This window comes from Lissotriton vulgaris, chromosome 7, assembly GCF_964263255.1.
Source record: "Lissotriton vulgaris chromosome 7, aLisVul1.2, whole genome shotgun sequence".
Lineage (NCBI taxonomy): Eukaryota > Metazoa > Chordata > Amphibia > Caudata > Salamandridae > Lissotriton > Lissotriton vulgaris.
In genome coordinates, this window is record NC_141695.1 from 588849458 (window position 1) to 588877087 (window position 27630).

The window sequence follows — 27630 nt, forward strand, 5'->3', positions numbered from 1 at the left end:
TCTTTCTTCCTCTATCTCTCCTTTACTCATCTCAAACCTCCTCCTACCGTTATGATATCCCAATAAACACTTTCTAGACTCTTCCCTCTTCTATCCCTCCATTCTCTTTTTTAAACCAACTTACAGACCCACATGTTTACCACACAGATGAATTCATATTTCCCTATACCTATTCACAACTAATCCTTTTGGGTTCTGGAGTAGCGTCCTACTGGCCAAAAAGCGCTTTGACGCCTTGCCAGGGGTAGTAAGTGCTATATATATACAATTAAAAAATGTAAAAACTGTGTGAACCCTCTAAAATCTGAGTGTCCTAGTGAAATAACTGCATCATTAAGAAAAGTGGATGTGATGTGCACATGAGTGCATACTATTAATGAAATTAAAAAAAATCATCTCAAAGAAGGAACAATTCTATACATCATAACTGAGCTATATTTAAACATCTAAGGTTTTTGTTTACTGCTTAGACTTGTCCAATCCATGGTGATGTTTGCACTAGCTAACATCTGAAAAGTTTCAAGCATGGCATTGCACGCAGCCAACAGTGATTTGGATAACTATTCATCAATTTGAGCTAAAACAAAGTTCATGTTAAAATCAGAACATTTTGCAGAAGATTATGGAATATATGGCCAAGGTGAGAAATTTGTATTTAATATAAAGACTCCACAACCATACAGTCATGTTTTTCGAGTGGTAAGGGGCAGAGTGCAATTCAGGATGGGTTGCAAAATAAAATTGTCTACAGAAACCGAATGACCTTTATTCTGTGGTATCGAGGGACAGGGTTAAAAGAAGAGAGGACCTGGGGTTATCAGCAAATATACCCCTATAGTAGGTCAAAATGTTTCTGCCCTTAGGTGACTCCACTCTGGGTTCAAGGCCATGATTCAGGACCAAGTAAATAGCCACTTTACACAGAAAGGGACAAAGTATGAGAAAATACATAGAGATACTGACCACAAATATTTAGTGGCCTGTCAGATATGGCGATGGCTCGTGTTTGTTGTGGGTCCAGCGTCCATCTATTTTGTGACAAAAGGATCCCTCTCTCCAGACATGTTGGTGACACCACTTGTCACAGCTCTTTGGAGACGGTGTTTGAGGGGATAAGGGTGTCTTATCTAAGACCGTCAGCCAATGAGAGAAGGTAGCAGTCCCAACCTTTCGGGGTCCACCGTGACTTTCCTCTCTAGGTGCTGCAGGGCAGGTAAGTTTTATGTTTTTTAAAGTTTGGTGCGTGCATGCATGTATAAGTGTATGAATATGCTGTGAGTGATTGTTATTAATGGGTGTGTGCGTATATGTGTGTGTTTGAGTTTTGTGTTTGTGACTGCATGAGGGTGAGTGAGTGTATTTGTGTTTGTGTCCCGCCCGCCTCTGTGCTAAAATTACCATCTGCCACTGCTTCTCTGTATGGTTCTGCTTCTGCATTGCCTTTATATCCATCCTAGTCGGGTATCAGAATATTGTGGCCTAAATATTGTCTGAAAAAATACCCGAAATAATATCCTAAGTATTTTATGAAAATATTGACAATTGAAGTTAATAGTGGAGAATCGACTCTAGGGGGAGCAATATTTTTACTAAACGATATTCAGGGCACAACATTTATGTGAGCCGATCTTTTTTTGTTCAATATTTTTAAACAGAACCCATGTTTATTTGGACCTAGTGGTTGCAGGTGGCCCACCAGCATTAATTTTTGGGGTATAGGACTTATTTTTCATTCATGGGACTTTGACCCGAAATAGGCGACAGAAAAACAAAAAATGGGAAAGGTAGAGAATCACAGGAAAAATGTGAGAAAGGGAGAAAGCGGTGATGAAAACAAATCTGAGGGTGTGAGATAAAGGGGCAGGGAGTGTTGGGCGGAAGATGAAAGAGGTATGAGATGGAATGAAGTGGAGTGGAGTGGTGTGGCTCACTGGTTAGAGGTGGCAGACCCGTAAGCAGAGAACGTCCCGGAACCAGGGTTCAATTCCTGATGCAGCAGGGTCGTGGACCAGGATCAAACAGACTCGATAATTCTCGCCTCGGTGCCTACTCTAACCAGGGAACACACTCTGCAACTCTGGGCATTAGGCTTGCCTCATCTCTACAATGGCCCCCCACAGACGCCGGGATGCCTGGTTTCACCTTGGAGATACCCAGAAAGGGACCCTCTCACAGGGAAAACCAGGACGGGTTCCCCAGCGGTCTTCAGCGCCAGGATACTCCTTGGAGTCACAGTTGGCTTTACAAGTACACCCACATGAAGACTAGGCAGCATTGCTATTCCGCAACCCCGACATTCAGCAGTGCTGGCCACAGGCTTCTGAGGAAAACCTCTGGGCACTGGCACATATCATTTTCGAAATTAGACACTGGACCAGTGATGAAACGCACAATTATGGGGCTCTTCTGCACAATGTGGTAATGGACCTCGAGTCGCCAATATCTCACAAATATTCATAGACTTTGGGCTGACTGGAGGTCCCCTCAAGGATTAGGGGACACCTACACCGCAGAGGGTGCAGGGATCAGTGTTACTCCCCTGTACTGCACACAACCCTACTGATCAATCAATCAGCTGTTTGTTAACCGTGACTACTCACCCGTAAGGGTCTCAAGGTCCTGGGGGTTTAGGGGGGGTTGCATGTTCCAGTCGATCAAGGAGGGAGCCTGTCGAAGAGCCAGGTTTTGAGGTTTTTTGTGAAGGTGGGGAGCGATGTTATCTGTCTGAGGTGGGGCGGAAAGTCGTTCCAGGCTCTGGCCGCACGGAAAGAGAAGGAGCGGCCTCCCGATCTGGTCTTTCTGGTGTGGGGGACCACAGCATAGGAGAGCTGGGCTGATCATAGGGTCCTTTGGAGTGCGTGGAATTTGAGTCGGCTGTTCAGGTATGCTGGTCCGGTGCCGTGAAGGGCCTTGTGAGCATGGGTTAGCATCTTGAAGCTGACTCTAGCTTCGATGGGGAGCCAGTGGAGTGTGCCCAGGTGCTGGGAGATGTGGCAGTGTCTTGGCAGTTTGAGGACCAGTCTTGCAGTGGCATTTTGGATGTTCTGTAGCTTGCTGTGAGGTTTTTGTTTATTCTGGCATAGAGTGCGTTGCAGTAGTCGAGCCTGCTGGTGACCAGGGCGTGAGTAATGGTCTTTCTGTGTTCGAGGGGGATCCATTTGAAGGTCTTACATAGGAGGTGGAGGGTGGGGAAGCAGGAGGACGAGACAGAGTTGATCTGGAGGTCCATTTTGAGCTCTGAGTCCAGGATGATGCCCAGGTTGCGTGCGTGGTCCCTGGGGGTGGGCGGACAGGCTTCCGAGGGCGGGGGGCCACCAGGTGTCATTCCAGGTGTCGGGGTTTGGGCCCATGATGAGTACTTCTGTTTTTTTGGTGTTTTTAGTTGCAGGCAGCTGTTTTTCATCCATTTGGCGACAGCTTCCATGCCTTCTCGAAAGTTGTGTCTGGCGGTGTTGAGTTTGTTGAATAGGAAGAGGATGAGTTGGGTGTCGTCTGCGTATGACACAATGTTGAGTCGGTAGGTTCTGACGATGGGGGCGAGCGGAGCCATGTAGACGTCAAAGAGCGTAGGGCTGTGGGAGGACCCCTGGGGGACGCCACAGGTGGTAGGTGTAGGGTCCGAGAGGAAAGGGAGTCTAGCCCGCTGCGTTCTGTCGGAGAGGAAGGGGAGGATCCAGTCAAGGGCCTTGTCATGGATCCCTGCGTCGAGTCTGCATATTAGGGTGCGGTGAAAGACTGTGTTGAACACCGCTGAGAGGTCGAGGAGGATGAGGGCTGCTGTTTCGCCTTTGTCCAGTAAGGTACGGATGTCGTCTTTGCGGCAAACAGGGCGGTTTCCGTACTGGTTTTTTTTCTGAAGCCGGATTGGGGGAGTCGGGGATGTTGTGCTCTTCGACCCTTCAACCCTTCCGTTGTTGCTGTCAGGAGGAGAGGGAGCATGTCTGAACAAAACCTGGGACTGGCGCAGTAAATGAATGCTATTGCCTAAAGCATCAAGGGAGTGTGTATAGCCCTTACACAACATCTGGAGTAGTGTATTAGGAGTAAAAAGAGTAAAAGGAGCATGGAGTGTTTGCCACCCGAGGCTAGGATTCTCCGTATATGAACTGATATTTTAAATATGGAAGCAGTTCTCACTAGTGGGATGTTAGCACACGGCTGATTCTGCTGGAGAGAAATAGTACAACAATTCTGCTACATTATCTAGGGAAAGGTTGTCAGCTAAACCCAGTGTGCAGCGTTAAAGGTTTCACTTATGTCCAGCACCACCCAATTAAAATATCAATATCATTTGGCGCTCTCAGTAGGTAGCAAGGACACCATGGGTCCTGGTGTAAGCAAGGAAAATTGCCCCTTTGACTGCTTATGGGGTTGCAAAGTACAGCAACTATCATGATTCACTGGGCCCCTCGGGCCCCGCTGTCACTGCAGCTCCGGCACCAGTAGTAGCTAGGCCCCTGGGCCCTTATCCTATTTGTACTGTTCTGTTGTCCTTTTTGTTGAACATATGTTCAGTAGTGCAAACTAATTCTGCCTCATTGAGGCACACAGCAGCAAGGCGCCTTCTCCCCTTCACGGTGAGATGAGAGCAAAATAATAATTAGCAAAATAGATGTAGAGCCCTTGTTTAGTCTGCCTGGCCCTGTTTGTAGTGATTATGAAGCCATAACTGCTGGGAAAGTCACAAAATAACAGCCTCTAGCCAGATGCATCTTCCCGCCTGTCGCCGTAGCACTTTTTCTGCTTCTTGCAGTACCTTAATAGCAGAGACTGGACCAGCTGCAAACTCCTGCTGGGAGCTAGGGTTCCATTCACACCAAGTGACAACAAACATTTGAAATGCAATCGGTCTCACATTTGTGAAAGTTAGAGCTATTGGCATTGAAAATGGCAATGTTTTTTACTTTTGTTATTTTGTTTGCAGTGGAGTGATGATATTTGCAAGGTGCTATTGCCATTCGTATGACCTTGCGGTGCTGGAGAACCACAAAATGGGAGATAGGTTAAGAGGGAGGGGAGATAAGAGTAATATGTTGCCTGGAAAAGAAAACGTAACAACATCCTGGAAAAAGCAAACACTCGTAGATTAAGTAAATCAAAATGTAAGCAAGAACATGGTTACCTTAATGCTTTTACACTTATTCTGAAAATAATGAGTGGTTTTGCCTGAAAAGTTAAGGACAATGACTACAGGGCCCTTAGGGACCTGTTTCAATGTCCATTGCTTATGTCCTTACAAAATACAAAATGTAAGCAGCATAATTTAAAAAAAACACATCCCTGAACACAGAGCCGCCATACACATTTTATAAACTAAAATAAGAATAACAGCAGATATTAATCACATTAAACGTTTTCCATTCCACGCATCAACCAGGTATTGCAATATCTCCAGGAATGGTGAACTTCCCCACCCAGGAAAAACAATACGGTTCAAAGAAAGACGAGAAAACAAAAGTAGCGCTTCACTGGCAAACTCTGTAAAGTGGCGCTATTGTGATGGGGTGTGAATAAAACCTCTGCCCACTTTGCGACCACTCTGTCTAGTTTTATTTAGTTATTTATTTTCCATATTTGGAACCTTTTTTTTCTCTCTGCCCGAGGCTGCACTTTGGAATAGAAAATATCAGAAAAAAATGACCTTTCCAGCAAAAGAATTTCTTTCTTTTTTTGATCCATTTTACAGGGGAACGAATGAAGGAAAGGAGAGGAAAGAGAGATTAAGAGCTGTTTACTGAAGTCATGGTGTCCAGCAAGTGAGGTGGTGCGAGACAGAAAGAGAGGGGATAAGAGGAAGAGGAATAGAGAGAGGGGGTTGTTGCCAGTGGCAGAGCAGGAGAAATTAACACTGTCCTTGTCTTCTTTGGGCAAGAAGGAAAAGATAGAGTACATTTCCTTCTCTGCCAACCCCGCCTGTCCCCAAACCACCATGAACAAATCTATAGGCCTTGGCATTTTGGGAAAAAGCCTTTACAACAAGGTTTTTACCTCATTGTGTCTTTACCACACATTTTTCAGCACGCATATTTTTACAGCGAATATGCATTTACAACACATGCCAATACCACGCATTTAGGAGGATGTGGGGGTCTCCCCCCACAAATACATTGTTTTGAAATATAAAAGCAAAAAACAATGCGTGGTGTTGGCATGTGTTGTAAATGCATATTTGAGGTAAAAACATGCACGCTAAAAATGCATGACAAAGGCATGCAAAGCAATTGCCTGCATTGTACTGTCGTACAACCGGCAATTTCTGCCGTCCTGGGATCATTTTTAAAATAAAAAAGTAGGGGAATGGTATCTATTAAATTAAAACAGTAGGGGCACGGTGTATCTTGCCGATCACACCCACTTCAACCCCTTCCTAAAATACAGTTAATCTTTCCCAAATATGACGCCAAATAAGCTGTGCAGGCTCGCTATTGGACAGACAGGGAGGTGGGTGGTGTGAGATGAGTGTGATGACGGGAAGTGGGGTGGGGTTCATTATATTCAGAGGGGGGCCCCTACACTGTGGTCAGGCAGATAAATCCATGTGATCCGTTGGATTTATTGCGAATGGACCAAAGACGTACATTGTGACCAAACATATGCAAATAAATAAAACATTCTTGCTTGTGAATTTAAGGGTTTCTGCGTTTTTTTCTGTTAATGAGTCACATGTATATTTTTGGCAAAAAACTGTGGTTACAGCACTGTTTCACTTGTTTCCACAACACAGCTTTAAAAAAATAAAAATAAGACTCTGTAGGCAAGGTGGAGTTGGGGAGCCGATGGGCGTGTGGCCTTATTTCTGTTGCGTACTTGAAGCAGTGCCTAAAACTCAGCTTTGGGCTTCAAACCGAGGGGAATACTGCGTGTATGTAGCTATTAAGATGGTTGTAACTCAGAACGTCAGCACCTGACTGCTATGCTAGCTGGACAGTAGCCTGGTGGGGATCGGGCCCACTTCCAGAGCTGGGGGTTTATAAAACAAAAATATTTAGAAGAATTAACAGACTATTTGTGAAAGGAATTTCTCATGAGTTACCAACAGTAAAAAAAACAATAAACCTTTAATGGACCCTAACCTGATTTATCTACCTAGATTATTGCAATCCGCCACCTACTGTTAAGAAGAATTGTGTTGTATTAAGAAAGAGTTGCATATACTCTCTCTGCCAGCTGCTACTTCTGTACATCTCAATTAAAGATAAATTATCCCATGGCCTTTTTTTAAATCGCTCTCGAGAAACAGACGGAAGTTTCAAATGTTTCAAAAAAGAAATCCAATAAAACCGTCAAGTGCCGTGTGCACATGTAGTATGTTGTATGATAAATGATTGAATTTATTAATGGTTTAGGGTGCGTTGTGGTCTGTAATGCCCTCTCACTGGGGGTGCCCGTTTTGGCCCCGGGTGTACCGGAGTGTGCAAAAAGAACACGCCTTGCATTGCCACCAGTGGTCGAAGTGCATTAAAAACTAGATGAAACCAGGCTCCTTCTACTGTGTAGTTCAGGCAGAGGATACTTTGTTTGTGTGAAGAAGTCCTCAACCAACACCACCACAACAACATTAAACACTATTTTTGCATTTAGGCAATGTAAAGCATCATCTTTCAGATTCATCAAAATTAAATGTACCTGTTTGTCATTGCAGAGTCCTGGTTGCAGCAATGGGTTTCATGTCAGCTTTGCAGCACCAGTGACTCCCTCTCCATTTTGACTGTCACAACTACAAAGGTTTTGGTGACATGCTTTGCTCTCTGGCAGTGTGATCCAGCGCAGGCGCTGTTCATTCATCAAGTGACAGATGCGTATCTCCTCAGTACTTGTTTAAGTGTTCTTGTGGGTATGGATTGCTTTATGTGTCTGGTCAGTCTGTATGCTGCTTCTATAATTTTTTCTCCCAATACAGATGTTTTCTTTAAAAAGAAAAACTGGTCTGTGCCCTCTGAGGGAGACTAATGGATTGCTACAGCACAACAAGTGTGTGTGTACACACCAGGGAGGGCGGGAGAAGTGGAGGCTACCAATAGGACTGTAAAAGGGAGGAAGGGAGCGAAGACGAGCAAGGAGCTAAAGAGAAATGAGGGGTGCAGAAAGAATAGTTGGTGGAATGGGGGAGAGACTGGACAGAATGTGGATACGTACTGGAAGAGGAACAAATAGAAACAAGGGCAGGGGGATCAGCAGTGTCATGTCGACTGCAGGGTAGAAAAGAGCTCGATAAGCAGGAGGGAGGAGGAAGCAGCTTCAGCCGAGGAGAGGAAGCGAGCATTTGCATATGTGAAGAGCAGCTGTTCAGAATAAAAACACAAGGAGAAGAGAGGAGGATAATGCAGATACAGCCCGAGGAAATGGAACAAGCATGGCCGCGAGCGAGTTCCTGAGCCCAAACAAGTAAAAAGAAAAAAAGAGTGCTCAGAAAGTAATAAATAACATGACAAGTAAGAGCCCAGGTAACAGGCAGTCTTCATGGGAGGTTGCAAAGGTAGAAAAAGAGGGACTACTGAGCATATTAACCAAATAAAAGCAGCCATTTACGAAGGACAGTAAAAGCAGCCAATTAAAAAGACGGGTGGTGCTTAAAGCCCATACTCCAGATACAACATGTCTCAAAGAGACAGTGCATGCGCAGCCTAGGCAATACCTAAAAACCCTGTGAGACTGCAATCCTAGTCAGTGACGCATCTGGCAAAGAACAGTGGGGAAGACCAGGGTTTAAGTGTAATGAAAAAAGTGGGGGTCCCTAAAAGCAGTGGATGTTGTAAAATTAAAGGTGAGGCTTAAATGTGTAAACTAAAATTCCTATGGCGTGCCACCATACCCATACGTTTGCAGAGAATCACAAGTGCAACTAACTTGCGTGCTCATCCCTCTGAGAGCTCTACAGAGAGGCTAAGGATTGGATGATCATTTGTTCTGAACATCTTTTTGACCCACTGACAGGCAGTGAGAGAAACTTTCACTGCCTTCAGCCTCAACTCAATCGTGATGCATTTAATCAACTGCATGCGACTCAATTCAAAACATGCACACTATAAAATATATGCTGCCTGAAAAATATACTGTAACACAACACCCTTGAAATAGCTAACGCTCTTACGGAATACTTTACGCATGTGAAATATTAACAGAAACAACATTGATTAGCGTAACATTATTACTCTAATTGTTCAGAAATCGATCCTAGTTTTTGACTGTAAAGTTCAGCACGTTTCAATGTCCATTTTTAATTATTACCGGGTGTGAGCCCGGACGGACCAAGCCCAATTAATGCCCTGGGGGCTCATACATTTATAGATGTGCACTGCACTTTGGTAAAACCTGTGGTCTTCACCGGCAATAGTCTGGCGCACAAAGTGCGTTCAAAGTGGGTTGGTTAACCAGTTCCTCATTAAACATGTATGAGATGGGGCACCAGACTAATGCATATTCGATGAGTGGTGGTTCCAGCTGTGCGACAGGCGAGGGGTTGCAGCATGTCTGTGCTGTAATGCTACCCTGTGCCGAGTACTCTGAAAGAATGAGGGCGGAATGTAATGAGCGTGTGATTATGCCTTTTAAATAATGCAAGTTACATTTTGAGAAAAAAAAGATTACTCAGAGAAACTGCACAGTATCTGCAGGTCATGCCAGGTCTAGGTCTGACACTTTGCGTGTATTCTAGGTTTAGCCTCCTTTCCTCACTTGCATTTCTTAGTTTTCATGTTTTAGGGTTGTCTCAATCCCTTGCTCTTAGTGGCTCATTCTGGCCTGGTAGTCTGACACCAAAACACATTCACACTTCTTGGTTCGGTGTTTTGGGACTAGTCTCTTCTCCTCAATAACATTTCTCCATTCTGGTTGTAAAGTTTTCTTCCCTCAGTTTTGCTTCTTGGTCCTGGTGTTGTAGGGCTTGGCCCCCCCGCACTCCCCACTTTAATTTATTGGTCCTGGTGTTGTATGACTCAATACATCTCCATTTGTCTATTGATTGAGCCCTGTTTTATAGGGTTGCATTTGCACTGGTTTGTTTTATCGCTAGTTTAATTCCTCCCCCTCAATAGTTGTTCATAGTTTTGTAGTGGTTTGTTTTAATCCCCCTCTTTTTAACAGATTATAATAACAATTATTACAGCGCTATATCCCAAAAATAGGTTAGCAGATTAATACAGTTGAAGCATTAAAAGTTCGAATTCGAGCCATGAAAGTTAATCTATATAGTGAAAAATCCAAGCGTATTACTCCTAAAATATAATTTAAATTGTTTATCAAGTTTTTTTCATATCAGCGTTCCGCACAGTGGCCTTTGTGCTCCATAGGACTAATGCATTCATATGTCTACTCTATATATAAAAGAGATGAGTGTGGAAAAGGGCATGCAGAAAAGGGGTCTGCAACAGAATTGTGAGTAACAGTAAATCTGAACCACAGCGTACACACATTACCGCACCATTTAGGATTATGAGATTCCAACAATGTGGTATGGAGATGCCAAAGAGTCAAAGTCTTTGATCCCAGGTGGTGGCATCCCTGCACCAATTTCCAGAAACTGTACGTTTGGATGCCAACATGGGGAATAGCTACATGGTCCACAAATTCCAGTCCTTTATCATGTGTTAATTCCATATTCTGAGGGAAAAAACACTGAGATGCTCCTCATGCTAAGAACAGACATAATATTGCAGCAGGAGGGCTGGTGGGAGTCGAGGTTTGGGAGGTCTGGACAGGCTAGAGGAGGCGAGGGGGAGTGCCGTCTCTTACCCTGTGAAGTGTTTTTAGCAGTGGGGGTCACACACAGCCTTGAGATCTGCAATTGGCTCAGGTCTGTTCTTTATCCAGGGTGGCCAGAGTGGAGGGGAGCACATATCCCCAGGCACTACTATTGGCCAGAGACGGTTCTGCAGAGGCGCGTCAGAGAGTGGTAGGTGGGCGGGAGACTTTCATGGCAGGCCTGAGGGAGTGGCGTCTCTTTGCCCTGTAATGTACTTTTGGGAGAGAGAGAAGGGTTAGGGGTTGCACTCTGCAATAGGTTTTGCCAATGCATGGGCAGTCCTTCCTCTCGGGGATAGGGGGGTTGGCGGGAAGAGGGGTGGAGGGTCTTTGGAAGTGCAGGACTTGCTTTTTGGGAGAGTAGTATACTCCTCATTACAGGTGCTGGGCCTGGTGGTCTTGTCTGCCCTGCGCCCCTCTTCGGGCCCAGTGTTCTGGTTGCGGTCAGCCTCCTGCATGCTCTGTGATGTTACTGATTGGGTTTTCTTTGGCCTATGACTAAAGTTGCCACCTCCTTCAGCTGTAGTCATTTCCCTTGAAGTCACTCTATTTTTCCTTTTTATTAAAGCCTTATACTGGTTCTTTAGTAGTCTCACTTTGTGGTTACTGACGGAAGATTAGAGTGTCTTGAAAAGTAGAGTAGGCTTTTTCACCTTACATTACAAGTCACCACGCGTGCTCCGGACATTATTCCTAAAATATCATTTATATAAAATGTAGCATATCAAATGTAAACAACCTTAACTGTTGAGAAGGCACATGAACACAAGTATGAATAGAAAAAAGCAGCTTAGACTATGAAATTGCTCAAACAATAATTATAGGTAATTAGAGCCTTATTTGGAGTTTGGAAGGCGAGATACTGTGTCACAAACATAGCGAATGTCCCCTCCACTGTATTACAAGTGCATGTTTGCCTATGACAGGATATCTGAAACAATTTGACGGATAATCCCTTTAGCCAAACTCTAAATAAGGCCCAAAGTTCTTAGTACAATATGAAAGCCACATATTATTCATATGCATTTATGTAGTTCTGACTTGTTTGTGAGAACAAATCTCCCTTCACCATCATGTTGGTTTTTCGTGGTTTTCATGGCCTTAGGTTCTTTTAATTATTTTTATTGTTCCATTTATCAGTTAGGATGTTGTAGGGGCACTCTACTCTTTCTCATTTACACTGTTTGTTTCTAATGTGGTTGAGCTGATATTCTACCTCCACTCACTCTTAATGGTTGCTATGGTGTCCAGGCTTCTCTCCCTCTCTCTGATCTCACTGGTTCTTGTGATGCTCTTGCTTGCCTTAGTTACTCTTTTTGGCTGACTGTGTAACTGTAGGGCTGCTTCCTTCACACTCCCATTAGTTGGTTCTGGTGTTGCATGACTGATTTCCTTCCCCTGTTTTGTTTGATTCTTGTGATTTTTATGCTGGCTTCCCCATTTGTCAGTTTGGTTTTGTAAGGTTTGCCTCATTCTCTGTCACTTAGGTTGGTATTGCATTTGTTGGATCTAACTTCCTTCGCACAATCTCATTTATCAACTTAGTTTTTGCAGAAGTGGTCTTTCCCTTTTCTCACTGGATCATGTTTATTTAGTTGTATGGTTGAGCGTCTTCTTTCCCACTCATTGGCTGGTTCTAAGATTGTATGATTTGGTTCTTTACCCTACATTTTGTTTGGGTCAGATGCTGTTGTGCTATTCTTTTGTCCTTATTATCACTGATTGGTTCTTCTTTATGCGCTGGTCCTTTCTCATTGTTTGGTTGCAGTGTTTTCCCTCTTGTTGGTTGGGGCTCTGTGTGGCCTGTCCTCTTTATCCTTCTCTCACACTCATTAAGTTATGTTGCATGGCTGTTCTCCTCTTCCTAATGTCACTGGTTGGCTCTGGTGCTGTATGGCTGTTTTTCATGAAACTTTCTCACTGATTACTAGAAGTGTTGTAAAGCTGCCCCCCTTGTCTCAATCTGAGTCTTTGACTCATTTGGTGGTCCTTCTGTTTTCCCTGGTGGCTCGCTTTGATGTTGCATGTGGTTTCTATGATTCTCCGCGCTTCAAACTTCATGCTATCTTGCTTTTTCTTTCAGAAAAGAAAGGGTTCTCCTTTCAGTACAATCCAGGGATTCTTCGAGGCAGCCAGTTCATGAAGATGTTGACCAAAGAAGAAGTTGAGGAGGAACAAAGGTATGTTTCATGTGCTGCTTAACTAACAGATTTGCTTTGATACATCTGTGGCACAGCAGTAAGCAGACATTGGCATGGCCTAGCAATGCTTACCAGTCTAGCGGCTGTAATGAAAGGGCTATCTATAAGCTAAAGCTGGGAAATATGAAATGGATGGCCTGGTGTTTGAGTCTTTACTTCTGAACTTTCTACTGTCTTCTTTAGTCTTAAAAGCCATCTAATTTCTTGCAGTTTTCATTTTCTTTCCAAATCAACCCAGACTATAAATATTGATATTCAATACCAGAAAACATTTGAAAATCAAATAATCTGTTGACATATATTACTATGGGCCAGATGTACATAGGGTTTTTGTGGTTGCAACCCCTCTGAATTAGTAACATGCAGGTTTTGTGACTGCAGGAACCCTCTTTTACACAACCGTTATACACAACCACTAATCGAATTTTGCAATTAAGAAATACAATTCTGAAACTCACAATGGGATTAGAAATCTTTACTGAATCACAATTTGGAAGAGCGTTTTTAGGGTGTTACTTCCAAATTGTGATAAAGTAGCTATGTATCACTGGCTTGCAAACGTAATTCCAGCCGCAAACCATTCATTAGTTACTTTCTCCCAAGGCGGGGTGGTAATTGATTTGTAATCTCTTTGGGATTTACGGGGGTGCCTTCAAGGGGAGTAGGCAGTGGTCCACTCCAGCCAACCAAATCTCACTGAAGTTTTTCGAAATGGAATTTTTTTTTTTGAAGCAGCCCTGTTTCATTCAAGGAAAACATGCAATCACATGGATGGTGGTCTTTTGTACCGAGAAGACCACCATCCCTGTGATTGTAGCCAATTGCAGGGCATTGTAAATTGCGACCAGCCTAAGGAATATTAATTAAACAGGTCATCCCATGATCCCCTGTGATTCCCTTTTTTGGGAACTGGCTTATTGATACATAGGTCAATTTAGCAAAATCAAATTTGATTCACTACAATTCAATGCACAATATGTGGCCACTTTTTGCGAATACAATCAGCACATCTTGCCCTATATTTTGTAGAACTCTTCACTCTTTTCTTACTCTTTACCCAGTCCCATTTTTCCTTATCCATTTTGTTTTCTTATAATCTTCCCCCTCTTGATTTTCTTTGCTCGCGTACTTTAGCCTTTGCTTCTCTTATCACTGAACCCCTGTTGTTGTCCCATGCAGGATTCAGAATGTGTCTGCAATGTCTTTTTTTCATTAACATTCCCTTACGCCGTAAAATTTATTTTTTCCGTATTTACCTCTATCACCTTTTATCTTTCCTACCTCATAACTAAACCCGGGCAGGTAACTACACTCCGCCAGCGGAGTTTACGTAGTTTTGCCTACTCCACGTTCCGTTGTGAACGCAGAGTTCAGACAAAACTACGACTCTGTGGTGGAGCATAGTTAGCTAGCCCCTCCACCCTACCAAAATAATTAAAAGGCATTTACCTGCCCCGTGGCTGCCTCCTCCCCGACATGGCCACTCCCCTACCTCCTCCTCGCCGTCCTGCTTCACTGATAACCCCTATGTTGTATGTCTTGTGTATGTGCATGCGCACGTGCAAAACGTACAACGTAGGGGTTATTAATGAAGCAGGACGTCGAGGAGGAGGCCGGAGAGCGGCCATGTTGAGGAGGAGGCAGCCATGGGGCAGGTAAGTGCCTTTTAATAACTTTTAATTATTTTTCGGGGGAGGCGTGGAGCGGAGAAAAGTTCCACGAAGTTGCTTTCCAACTCCATGGAACTTTGCATAGAGGCACTCCGCCTGCTCCGCCCAGGGTTACGTATTACTGCTTCCAAGTGTCATGCCTTATACTCTATTAGAAACATAAGGCAGATGGGAACATACAATCAATCCTATAGCTGCTTTCGCCTATCCCTCTCTCCCTGGGTATCCACTTGTCCCCGATTTGCTATGGGCCACTTTTGAAGAGCTTGTTGTGCACTCTTTTTGTCTGTTATTGCCACTACTTTGAAACTATCTGCACAGCCTGTAGAGGAGTTGATGTGGTGAATAGGGGTGGGTGAAACTCACGGAGTTTCACTCCTAGGAGATACCCAAAAACTCTGTGAGATTCCGCAGAGTCTTGCGAGTGATGAAGTTGTGGTACGTCGTGCTGCTCGTGCTGATTTGTAGCACAGGGAGCTTGTTCCGTGCTGTAAAATCTGTGCAAAAGGCACCACAAAATCCGTCAAAGGGCACGGCTGCTTTATGCTGCTCGAGTAGATTTTCTTCTTGAGCTGCAGTTTTCTCACTGCAAGCAGCAGCTTTCTCAAAACGAGTGGTAGCGACCTGCCGCACCCACCCGCATTGAGAATTCTCCCTGGGAGGCAGGCTATCTCCTGATTTTCTCATTCATGCTCGCCAACTTACTGTTAGCAAGGTGTGCATGAGAAAAAATCTCTGCTAATCGGAGGTTTACGTAGTTTTTCCGATACTTGGGCAAAACTCTGCAAACTCCACCAGAGCCGTGGTGTACTGTTCACTGTCCAGCCCTAGTGGCAAGTAAGTTGAGCGAGAGCCAATGCAAAACGAGTGCTGATGTCTGCAGGTGGTGGGCACAGGCACTCATTTTTGAGGACCGAGAGTTTTATTTCTTCATGTGAATTTGATTGAAAGCAAAAGAGAGGATACAAAAATCAGAGAAAGGAAGAGGAAGGGAAAGACAGGAAAACAGTGACAAAGGGAGAACACACAGTGAAGTAAAGAACCTGCAAGAAAGAGATAAAGACACAGGAAGTGTAAGGTGGAGGAAGAAAGAGGCATGATGGGGAACCAAAACTAGAAAACCTTGGTATTCGGTAAGACCGTCATGCGGCAGTGGAAGTGGCAGGCTCCTAAGCAAATCTTTTTTTTTTTTACAAATTAAGGACTGGTTTAAACCTTAATATTGAGATGGGAAGTCCAGTAAAATGTGCGTTTTCATAAAGGCTCTTTTCTGCCATAAAATATACCTTAGCAAAAGGATTAAACATATGAGAATAAAATGAGCTGCCTGGTTACTTTTAAATGACTTAAAAAAAGTCTAGTTTCTTTGAGTTAGAACCGGCTGGATCACATTCCTGTGCACATGACCGCCTCTTGAAAAGCGAGTTACAAGAATGAGCAGCACTCACAAACAAACAGGTGCAGTGGGCTTGGCCTCCAGATGATCTTGCACTGCAGTGACCTCCTGTACGCATTCAGTAACAGAACACGAAGGCCCAAGCCGCACTTCTTTATCGCCAAAATGAAAAAACGGGTGGGTGTTGGCGAGGCAGAGAATCCTGCTGTCACCCCCCCTCTCCTCTCTTGTGGTAGATGACGTCAAGACCGCGAGAGTTTGTCTTTAGGCACCACATGTCATGTTCTTGGGGTTCAATCTTTTTGCTGCAGTAAGGTGCACATATCTTTACTATTCCATCTTCCCTGATGTTTATTACCCCTTATTTCGATCACTTTCCATTGGGAAACTCCCATTCTTCCACTCTCTGCTGAAGGCAGACATGATCTGTGTAATCACCATTTGAACTTCAGGGCCTCATTTGGAGACCTCTCACGGCATTCCTAAATCGAGTAGTTCATCCAGATCTAGTTTTGGTTATAAATTCTGTTACTGCACTCGGTCCTGGATTTTGAACAAAACGACAAGAGTCAGAGTGCAAACAAAAAACAGGACTGGATGTGGTTCTCGCAGTGGAGAGTGGGCAGCTTGAGAGCTGCTTAAATATTGTGGTTGCCATGTCCAGATCAGTTTATGTCATTGGACCTCTTGGATGATGTGAAGTGGGTGCATTTGGTTATTCTTTGCACTTCACGGGCTAGAGGAGTCATAGAGCTGTTTTGTGTCGGAAGTTTGACTATGAGTAAACAACAAGAACTAGCAATTAGGGTAGTGTTTGTGTACTATGTGTTTAGTATGGGAATCCATTTAGTTTGTTAGGAAGGCCCTCACCCACCAGCCTAGTTGGTGGCATGCTTCATCATCGGGCCCCAACCGAGGTACCGAGTGCGCCTCAGGTGTGCTGTGACGCCAGGCTACTACGGAGCGGGTTTTTGGAACGTCAGTGTGCTGTGCTGATGTACTGCGTGAGGTTTAAAATGCTGTCCTTGGGGTCCCAAAGCAGTAAGTTTATTGGTGGGCCCCAGGCCGAAAATAAAAACGAAGGCTAAGGACGTGTGGGGTGGACTTATGGTCTCCCACGTCCAGCGTGGTCGACTAGTTTCAGCCAGACCTTCTATTTAAACTGACTTCCATCAGGACCTTTTATGTGTGGGTGTATTTACAGGGATATATATGATTCAGTACCGGATCCCTCGGCCGGACGACAGGTGTTTCAGCGGGTCAGGTGACCATAGCAAAGTGCATAGAGTCCCGACCTACCGGCAGGAGATCCTTGGAGTTTGTCCCCTGTAGATAGGAGTACGAACTGAGAGGAAACACCTCTCACACATAGAGCACCTTAGCGTGTGCCACACATTCAGGGTACTGAATCATATATATCCCTGTAAATACACCCACACATAAAAGGTCCTGATGAAAGCCAGTTTAAATAGAAGGCCTGGCTGAAACTAGTCGACCACACTGGACATGGGAGACCATAAGTCTACCCCTACACGTACTTAGCCTTTGTTTTTATTTTCTGCCTGGGGCCCACCAATAAACTTACTGCTTTGGGGCCCCAAGGTCAGCATTTTAAACCTCCCATAGTACGCAAACACTACCCTAATAGCTAGTTCTTGTTGTTTAATCATTTAACCCCAGGGGAAACGAACTAGCTGTTCTAGTTCCTCTCTCTCATTTTGATTGCAAGATGAAGTTTGACTATGACATGAGCTGGTTTAGTGCTTTGCAGCTGGGTGAGTGCTTACTTAAGCCAAGGTAATCAGTACCATTGTTTGATGCCACATTTGCTTGGAATACTCATCGTAGCAGTAAACTACTTGAGCAGAAGTGCTTCCCCGCATTGGCAACTGAAAGGATTACAAAATAGCAAAACGCCTCAGTAATTTAATCTTCTAGTCCAAATAACCCTAAATGTAGGAAGTTGTGCGTTGGGGCCCATGTTCTCAAATTCCTACCATGCTTCTTTTAGTTAGTTTAGGAGTTAGTATTGATAGAATCTGTGGTATGCTCAAGTGATAGGAAGTTGTGAATGTGACCAGAGATAGTAACATCTGGAAAGAAGGGCTCTAAATATGCCTTGAATATAGCCTGAAGAGCTTGCGGATGGGAAGGCTTCCACGTTTCCCAGTGCAGGGGAGCTCAGACCTGGATAATGGCATGCGGTGGCAGGTAAGAACTGAAGAAGGTGACAGTCTGCTGCCCAGGACTATCTAGGGTGTGAAAGGCATTCAACTAATTCACAGGAGAGGTTGCAGCTAATGTCCTGTACGGAGCCCTTGAGTAAGCAACATTTGTTATTGAAGTGTTTTTTCCCTGCCCACAAGTACATCATGTCTAATGCTGGATATGTGCGGAGACATGATGACTTTAGAGCTTCTCTCCAGGTAAGGTGCCGGAGATCCAGCAGGCTGGGTCCTCAGAACATGTGCAGCTCCTGTGATACACTCTCTGGACAGCTCTCTGACACTGTTATGACAAGCATGCCACATTCTCATTACAGGATTGAGTTGACCTCTGACCTCACATCTCTGTAGCTGGCTCTCTAAGTCCTCGGCCATAACCCCTGTTACAAACATTCTTGGTAAGGCGCGGCTTCTCTTATTAGAACTAGTAGAGTGATCCTCACCCCAGTAACAACACCCGCTAACATTTGAAATCCAAAGTTAAGTGTGTTCAGTCTACCCCTCACCTCCTTGTATCACCACCCATCACCTACCCTCATGTCCCTTTGTCATAACAAATTAATCATCAGTGTCCTACCTCCCTACGCCCTGTGTGCTTTGTGCACAGCATCTGGAACGGAGTCACGTGAAGAGGGGAGAAGTGGGGTACCATTCGTGAATCTTCTTGACATACTTTGCGACTGTTTAATACAAAATTCAGCTAATGTAGAATTTAGAGTTGACTTAATATATGCGCTCTTATCCCAAACTAGCCAGTAACTAGTACATTACTAAAAGCATTACTTATAAAGATAAACTATCTTCGACTGTAAGATACCGTCTACAAGGGTGGGCAAAGTTTTAAACTACACGCTCGTCGTGGTTGAGCAAAGTTGGCAAACGTCGTCCAGTTTGCAAAATGTGTCAAGTTTGCTAAATGTATTCAACTTCTGAAGTTTTCCACCCTACAAAGTGCAATAGAGTGAGAATTCTCTCACAAAACCTTGTGGTGATAGAATTCCCCTTAAAGCTTGCCCCTAGTGAAACATTTCTCCCACTGTTTGTTTAAAAAAATCAGCAAATGTGTTACCCTCATAATTATTATGAAGTTTAAATAAAACTTCAACAAGTTGCAGATGAAAGTGTTCCACAGCTTCGCGCACCTGCAGTCGGTATACCGTGTTTATTTCTGAAGCTTGCCCATGTAAGATAAGGTCTTATCAAAGGGAGAGAAATAACTGTTATCGAAACCGTGAATTCCTTACCTCATTTCGCAATAAGGGTTATGGCTCATGAAAAACGCTATTACATTTTCCGTTTTAAGAAAAATTACTCATGAGTCCCAGATGGCCAGGACTTCCTGCGGAGGTTGCGGTCAACCCGAGTAACGGAAAATGCTCAACATAGGTTTACTAAATAGAAACCAACATGAAGTTAAACGAACCACAAAGCCAGGGCTTTGAGCTGAAACACCACGGAAACCCGATACAAAACACTACCTTCTTTTACGTCATACCCTCTACCCTAAAAATATTAATTACCGTCTGCCTCCAGAAGGTTAGGGAGGGACTCCATTTGGTCTGCGGCACTGCTAGCACTGTGAAATACATAGGACTGGGGGGCGTGTATTCAGTGCACTGCTGCCCCCATGTGTCTGTTCAGGAAAACTACAGCAACATAGAGGTAAAATGAAATAACAGTAGAAAAAGAGAAACGGGTCCGCGGATGTCTGGCTCGTATTTCTTTCTCTTAGCTGTGTTACCTGATTCATTATTTAATTGTTCGTGGTTTTATTTAGCGCTAACGGTGCTTATGGGCACTAGAGCGCTTCACAAGAGAACAGGAGTTCAAAAACGGTTAACAAACAAAATAATCAAAAAGTTCAGCATCAAAACAAGACAGACAAGTCCCAGCACATAGGGGTCCATTAGGATGGCGGGGGGATTGCCCCCGCCAGGCTGGCGGTAGCCACCACCAGCCTGGCGGGGGCAATCCGCCCGCCATCCTAATGAGGCCCTAACAGTCTGTGTGGTGGATTTTCAGAGATGGGAACGAGAAGAAGCGAATGATGGCCTAAGCCAAAGTATCTTTGGAATAGGAGAACTTTTAGTTTATTTTTAAAGGTGATGGAAGAGCTGGTGGTAGATAGATCCAAATCCATGTAGCACTTCTGGAGAAGGCATGTTTCAAGCAGCATTCTTGCTTGAATGTGGGAGGTTCTTCATCTTGTTCCTCAATACCGGAGATTTTGAGATTATTGGACAGGTAGGAGAAGAGTCATGATGGGGTTTGTGAATGATGCAAGCAGTCTTAAACTAAGCTCTAGCTTAAGTAAGGTGCCACTGAAAAGTTAGGAGAAATGTAATGTGGTCACATTTCTTGTGTCCTGTAACAGCACTCCTTGAGGGTGCCAGATGAACTTTTGTTAGTCTGGACAGGAGCGATTTCCTAAAGTCACGAACTGCGGCTTTTTAAGTCCTGGTCTGGAATTAGTTGCATGATGTTCGAGAATAACCTGAATTGGTGGCAAACACTCTTAGCCATGGCAGTGGTTTGCCTATGAAGGATGTCAAGGATATAACTTAAGCATTTGGCATTCTCCATATTTGCTGGTTTGCAATCCAGGGAAGGAAATAATTCCATGCACTCTTGTTCCCGAAGGTTGGATTTTTTTCAGTGAGATTAATAGGAATTTTCATATATAGATTTTATAAGTTTGAGACAGTGGTTTGACATCAACTTTTGGATTCTAGTCAAGGTGTCGGAGAGTAGGAGAGTATCGTTTGGCGATGGACAGCTGGGGCTGGACATCATCTGTACACAGAGTAACTGAGGATCTGTCCAAATGGTTTTAGGGACAGGTTGAACAGAGTTGGCGGTTGACTTTGGTAGATACAGAGCTTGCTATTTTAACTGCTTGAAAATGGTTCAGCAAAAATGTGAGGCCATTTAGGACTACCCCCTCAGTGCCCATCCATTCCTTCAACATGTTAATTAGAGATGTGATTGACTGTATTAGTGTCAGGAGAGAGACTTAGGAGCATAAGTAGGTAAGAGTTGCCAGAGTCAAGAGTAGGACGTGAGACATCTGATATGTGCAGAAAGGAAGTCTCTGTGCTGTGACTGTATCTGAATAGGCAGGTGTTTGCCTAGATGTGGTAAAAAAAGGGGGGTGGCTGCACAGCTTTTAAGCACCTTTCCTAAGAAGGAAAAAGTAGAGAGAGTATGGAAGCTATTCAAATCATTGGCAGCCGAGAGACTTAAAAGACCTTTTACTATTAGGAAAAACCCCTTTATTTAAGTAAAGGATTCACCAGGATGGTACAGTAGGGCAATAACTGTTTGGCAAGATCTTTGCTGATGGAACCGAGTATTGCATCAGGGAGGTGAGGTGGTTAGAGGGTTTAACCTTGTTTATGGTATCTAGTAATTCTCCCTCTAAGACTTTGTCGAAATGCGACCTGGACCACTGACTTCATGGATCATCTTGAAACCATCAGGGTTGTTGGAGCTTGTGGGAAGTGAAAGATCAAGGACTCTTTGTTTAAAGGAACTCCCAAAGTCTGAATTCATCGTGGTAGTGGGTATCTGGGTGTTTGTTTAAAGACTTCAAATAGGGGTCTGGGTCGAATCTTGGAGGCACCCAGGAGAGATTTCATGATTGTAGATTTTTCTGAATATGTGCAATTTCCATTTATTTCTGGCAGCCTTGTGAGCAATTACACTTATGCCAATGTTGTTGTATTGAATCTTTTCTTTTTCTTTTGGACCTAAGATTTTGTGGTGGGAAAAGGTTATTGTGAAAGGAATTTGAAGGGTTGTACTATCAATATCGACACCAGCAACATCAAGATAGAAGAATACAGAGGACAGAATATTGAGGGACAAAAGAAAGGAAAGTGCATATAGAGAAGTATAGATTTACAAGCTACCTTGTGTATATACTGTGTAGGTACATATTTGTGGAGTTAGGTCTAGAAACTCTAGATTTACTACCTGACGATATTATTTTTTCGATATTTTGCCCTTGAGAATCTGTTCCACTGACTATTGTGGGCTCAATATTTAGGGTACACACCAATTTGAAAGTGGTCAGATCAGTCAACTGGGAGGGATCATAGGCAATCAGAAATGACTCCCTTAAAAGGATGATATCCAGAATGGATCCTTTTCAGTATATGGGTGTCAGGGAGTGTTTGAAGATATCGCTGTTATAGGGAAAAGAAGAGAATGCATTAACAGGTTTGCTGTTTTGTCCCCAGTGCAGATTTAAGCTTTAGGGGTACATGCACTTCACCAGCGGTTATTAGTTGAGTTGTGAAAAAGTCCATATAATCTTCGTCCAAAGTGCTGTGTTCACTGGGGGAAGGAGGAGGTAAAGGTTGGAGGGTGGTGGGAGGGCATTGGACGTTAGTTAATATTCATTCTGGTATAAAGGCTTTGCATGCATAGATTTTCAGTGAAAGGCTCTGGAAGCAATGAAAGTGAGTAGTGGGAAGAGTTCGGCAGCTCTAAGGGGTCTAGAGTAATGGTTTCTTCTGGGTAGTCCGTTTCCCCTTGGATTATTCTTCAAGGCAGGTTGCTGACCAGGCTTTGAACATTTTTTGTATGTGAACATCAAGCATGACAGATGAGTCACTGGCAATGCTAAGACGTCAATTTTCTTGGTCATCTGAACTATGGAGGGTTGGAGATCAGATTAGGGCGACATGTAGGACTCAATGTGGAGGAGGATTGTGTTGTCTTTCCAGATTGGAGCTAGTTTTAGGTATTGATTGCTGAGGACCTGCTGTTTTGGGCAAAGAGCATGTGATTAGTGTAGTTTCTGAGGTGCAGTTGGCAGATTAGGAAGGAGGGAGGATTTTAAAATGTAAGCAGCTTAAGGGGGAACAGAGGAGATGCAGGGGGGCTAGAGGAAGGAGGGGCTGAGGCATCATTTGGGGAGAGAAGAACATAGCTGGCAGTTGCAGGAAGATGATGAGTAGGGGTTGAGAAGGGTTGTGGGGGAGGGCTAAAGTTGTGAGCAATGAGACGAAGTGGTTCGACTAGGTGTGTAATGGAGAAAGTGTAGAGGAGTCATCTGCAAGTGGGCTGTGCGGGAAGTCGGTGGCTGATAGACTAGTGTGGGGAAGGGGGAGTGGTGTGAAGGGTGAGACACTGAGGAGGTAACGGGGAAGAAGTGACATTAACATAACTTTAGAAAATAGACAGCACCCTTCAAGTTCAAATATACAGTTTACGATAAATGATGTCTCAATGTTTGTTAAGTCACATATAACATTGTCATGATTGTTTTCCCAACGAATATATAGACAAGAGACTTTGGATCTTCAATTTTCTTTCCTTTATTCAGTTTTTCATTTTCCTTAAAATAATCGCTGATAGCCAAAGAGCCAATGCGTTTCGTCCGTCACCGGACTTCTTCAGGGCTATACATAATAAAAAAAGATACAAAAACACATATTTACAAAATGCAATCCATAAGCACTAATAACTAAACAAGCTTTGTCTAAGGAGACAGAGAACCAGAATTTTTTAGTAAATACAAACAACTATTCAAACATTTAGACAATCTTTTGGGAAAACATTTTTTGGAAAAACATTCACATGAGTGAAGATACTGGATAATAGAGAGAAGACATGAGGTTCATATACCCTCAAAAGTATTTTTGATAAAGCTGATAAATGTTGTCAAGTTCTGATCTAATATCCAAAGAGGTGCATAGGTAAAACCCGATTTGAACATAATATGCACAGGTTCCTATACCTACAAATGCTTTACTATTGTTACAAAAGACATGTTGGTAAATTATAATGTAACATTAAAGGGATTTCATAAGACCTGATTTAAACATAACCTTGTCAAAATTGCAAACGACATGTTAATAAGTTCTAATGTGACAGTCAAGAGAAATACATGAAGAAATACTTGAATATAACGTATAGTTTTCAAGTTCATTGATGCTGCATGATTAAACGTCTAACAGTTCATCTGCAGAGCTAACAGTAACCAATAAATATTCCAACACAATATATTATATACAGGTGTCTAATCTAAATAGTTTGTGCGACTCCATCATACTCACAAAATATCTAAGGAAATCCTTTCTTAGTAAGGAGTATTGGTGATTCAAAATGAGGTCATGGAAAGATGTGGCAACGGTTTTAGTTAGGCCAAGGTAAGCCCTAAAGAAATATAAAGATAATAGATGTTGTTTTTTAATATTAAAAAGAAAGGAAAACATTTTTTATATTAAAACACACACAAAATTGCTTGTAAGCTAAGAAATAGGTCAGCTTATAGCTCTTCATAGGTACGTTCTCCACAAACAGTCCCATTTGAATTTAGGAAATTGGATAAATAAACAGTAAAGAAATCTAATGTGAAGATCACACATCCTAAAAACAGTAAATGGAACATAGAGTCCATAATGGGGCAATCGTTAAGATACAATGTCAAATGCCACAGATGCAGTAGCGGTCGGCAGTAGGTGTTTCTATAGGGCGGTGACGTGGGCAGGAGGAGGGGCAGGGTGGGGGGAAATAATGTATGGATTACGGAGTTTTACAGGTAAGTAAACATTTAAATACATAAAACGAATTTCGTTGCGCACACTGCATCACCAAATGTGATGCAGTGCGCGCAACGAAATTCGTTTTATGTATTTAAATGTTTACTTACCTGTAAAACTCCGTAATCCATACATTATTTCCCCCCACCCTGCCCCTCCTCCTGCCCACGTCACCGCCCTATAGAAACACCTACTGCCGACCGCTACTGCACAGATGGCGTATGTTAATGTCAATGTGGCCAGAAAACTACAAACGTTAAGGCACAGGGCAATATAAAGATTATACACCCAGCAATAGGAGCATGTTCCCATGTTCCTCTGAACGATCAATGCCATGGTTCAATAGATGAAGCAAAAGGCGAGATAGCCTTTTTCCTAAACACCATATTGCAAAATATTTGTTAGAAAAGTACCTACAATATGGTGATCAAAAATATAAAATAGTAGTGGTAGTTCAAAATTTACAGCCAGCTTATCGATGGTCCAATATTATCATAATCATAATCATAGGCATATGATCAAACGAACAAATTTAAAGTTTTCCTTGCCAACCCCATCCAGATTATTGGGTAAGACAATGTGCGGCGCCGTCTAAGATAGGTGGAAGGTTAACATTAACATGGTTGGTGGAAAAAAGCAACATGAGAGAAAGCGTTGAGGGGCAATGTTTGAGGAGGCTGAGGACTATTAGCAAAAAATTTGTGTTGGAGAGGGGAGGATAGCGCAAACTAGACCCGAGAAATCAGGTATCGGAGCGCTTTACATGAGCACCAGTTTTGTTACAGAATGACACATTCATTTTTGTTAGTCACGGGGAGATTTACCCAGGATCGCAGGATGTTGAGCATCGTCGCTGAGACTCGAACCCGGTTCCACAGGTGCGAGGTGAACCGATCTAGCCGTAAGGCTACATCCTCCTCTCAAAGTTCATTGAGCAGGGCCAGACTAGCATCATTGGATTGAAATATGATTTGCCATTGCTCCATTTTTAAAGATGGAGATGGTTTCCCATTGAAGTATGGTGAGGGCGAGACCTTAAGCTTTGACCATAGGGTATGTTAGTCACCGCAGATCTGTATATTATTTGCCCATAGGTCAGTACTGTGAGTGAAATATAGGAGGTCATTTTTGAGTGTCCCCGTCTGCAGTGATTTTTGTTTTTCGTAGCATATTTTGATAAATGCGGGGGATAGGTGATCTTAAAGCAGCTAGCTCATGAGGTGGAGGAGTGTTTTGAGAGAGAGATGAAACCACACTGGGACATCTTAAAAGTTTTAGGGATGGAATATGGATAAGTTGTCTTTTTAGATTGATTTTAGGACATTGTTCCCCATACGTTTCCCTGCTCTTATTTGCAAATATATGTCCATATTGTTTTGTTCTCCACATAGAAGTGTGGACAGATGAGAATAATTCAGCCCAGCCTCAAAAACATAAATCTAATGTACCATAACCCAGGCCATACTTCCCTTGTGCACGGGGAGCAGCAACCCCAAGAACTATCATATTACCCTTAAATAATCTATGTAATGTTCAATCAGCCTTTCAGTTGCTTTCAATGAAGGGCATGGTATACAGTAACTGGAAAATAACTTTGGACTTATAAGTACTTTACAGCCAAAGACCAGCTTCCACTCACCGATTATAGCAGAATCAATTGGGAATGGAGCATGCTAGCAGTTGAACAACAGTCTTGCCTAAGTTATCTAGTTTTAATAAATGCAGTTTGTATTTCGGCCATTTATTACCATGGAACCACCTCTGCAACAGATTATGCACAATTCTTACATTACACTGGGGAAGGGTTAACTAGCAGTGCTGTTGTGCATGATGCATTGCCAGGCTCTCCTTCAAGGGCTGGAGCATAGACAGGGATGTCTATTGGCAGTATCCAGTACTTAAATCGAGCCCGTGGTTGCAGGGGGAAGGAGGGGGGTGGAGGGGAGGGGATTAGCCTTCATTTTTAGGGTCCTGCACTTTCCCCCCCTCAAGAGTCCTTGAGCAAGAGAATTAAAACACACAACAAAAAGGGGGCGGGCAGGGTGAAATAAAAGCAAGACTGACAAACTTTTCCAAAGTTTGAAAGCAAGTATGAAAAATTATCTGAAATAGTAAGATAATAGGTCTGGGAATGTCTGTTTGTGGATGAAAGAGGTATGAGGTGGAATTTAGACTGTGCAGCCTTGGCATTTGTCACCCTGACCCTCAATAGTTCTGGCCATGGGCCTTCGAACAAAATACTGGGCCCCTGCACTTACAGTGTTACAAAATAAGCAGTGGCAGTATCTAGGTGAGGGTGGTTTACCATGCATATACACGCAGGTTCTAATGAAATGATGCATCACTCAGACTACCTTGTTCCTTCCAACGTGCTTTAACGAGTATGTTCGGCGCACACTGCTCTTGTGCTAGTGATATTCAGTTATTTATCAAAGTGAATTAAAAAGCCACAGGAGCCAACTCCCGCATCCCTGGGCCAGCTGCCTGTGTTATCCGTTAGAGACAATAAATAGCTTCGGGGTACCATGCACTTTATCAACATAGAGGTGCAGTCTACGGTGTCCAAAAGTAAAAAGGTAGTCCAATGATCCACCCTTTCTCCGCCAATGACCAACAGCAAGGCCTAAACCAATGAAGAAAGGTAGAGATGGAGTGTTATTGAACACGAAATTTGTCAAAGAATTATTGAATGAACCAAGACTTCAAAGCTTGTCGTATACATCTGCTCTCACTACAGACCTACATGAGGGTCCCCTTCTGAGATAGTAGTCGCCGATCAGTGTTTCCGGGATTTCTCTCATATTCTTATGTTTAAAGTTTTTCATAACATACTTTGTTACATTTAGA

The 27630-nt window shown here is 43.3% G+C and overlaps 1 protein-coding gene across 4 annotated transcripts in view; it reads left to right on the forward strand.

Moving 5' to 3' along the window:
• The window catches only part of MXRA7 (matrix remodeling associated 7), a 293370-nt gene that overhangs the window by 182540 nt on the left and 83200 nt on the right, over positions 1 to 27630 (forward strand). For 3 of the 4 annotated variants that reach the window (XR_015297497.1, XM_086930680.1, XM_086930679.1), the window contains exon 3: positions 12824 to 12920. Coding sequence is in view for 3 of the 4 variants with exons in the window: in XM_086930680.1 (XP_086786806.1) it covers positions 12824 to 12920 (97 nt within the window). In the remaining variant the exon portion in view is untranslated. Of the gene's footprint in view, positions 1 to 12823; positions 12921 to 18549; positions 18631 to 27630 lie in introns of all 4 variants that reach the window. The other variant, XM_086930681.1, reaches the window with a different exon arrangement.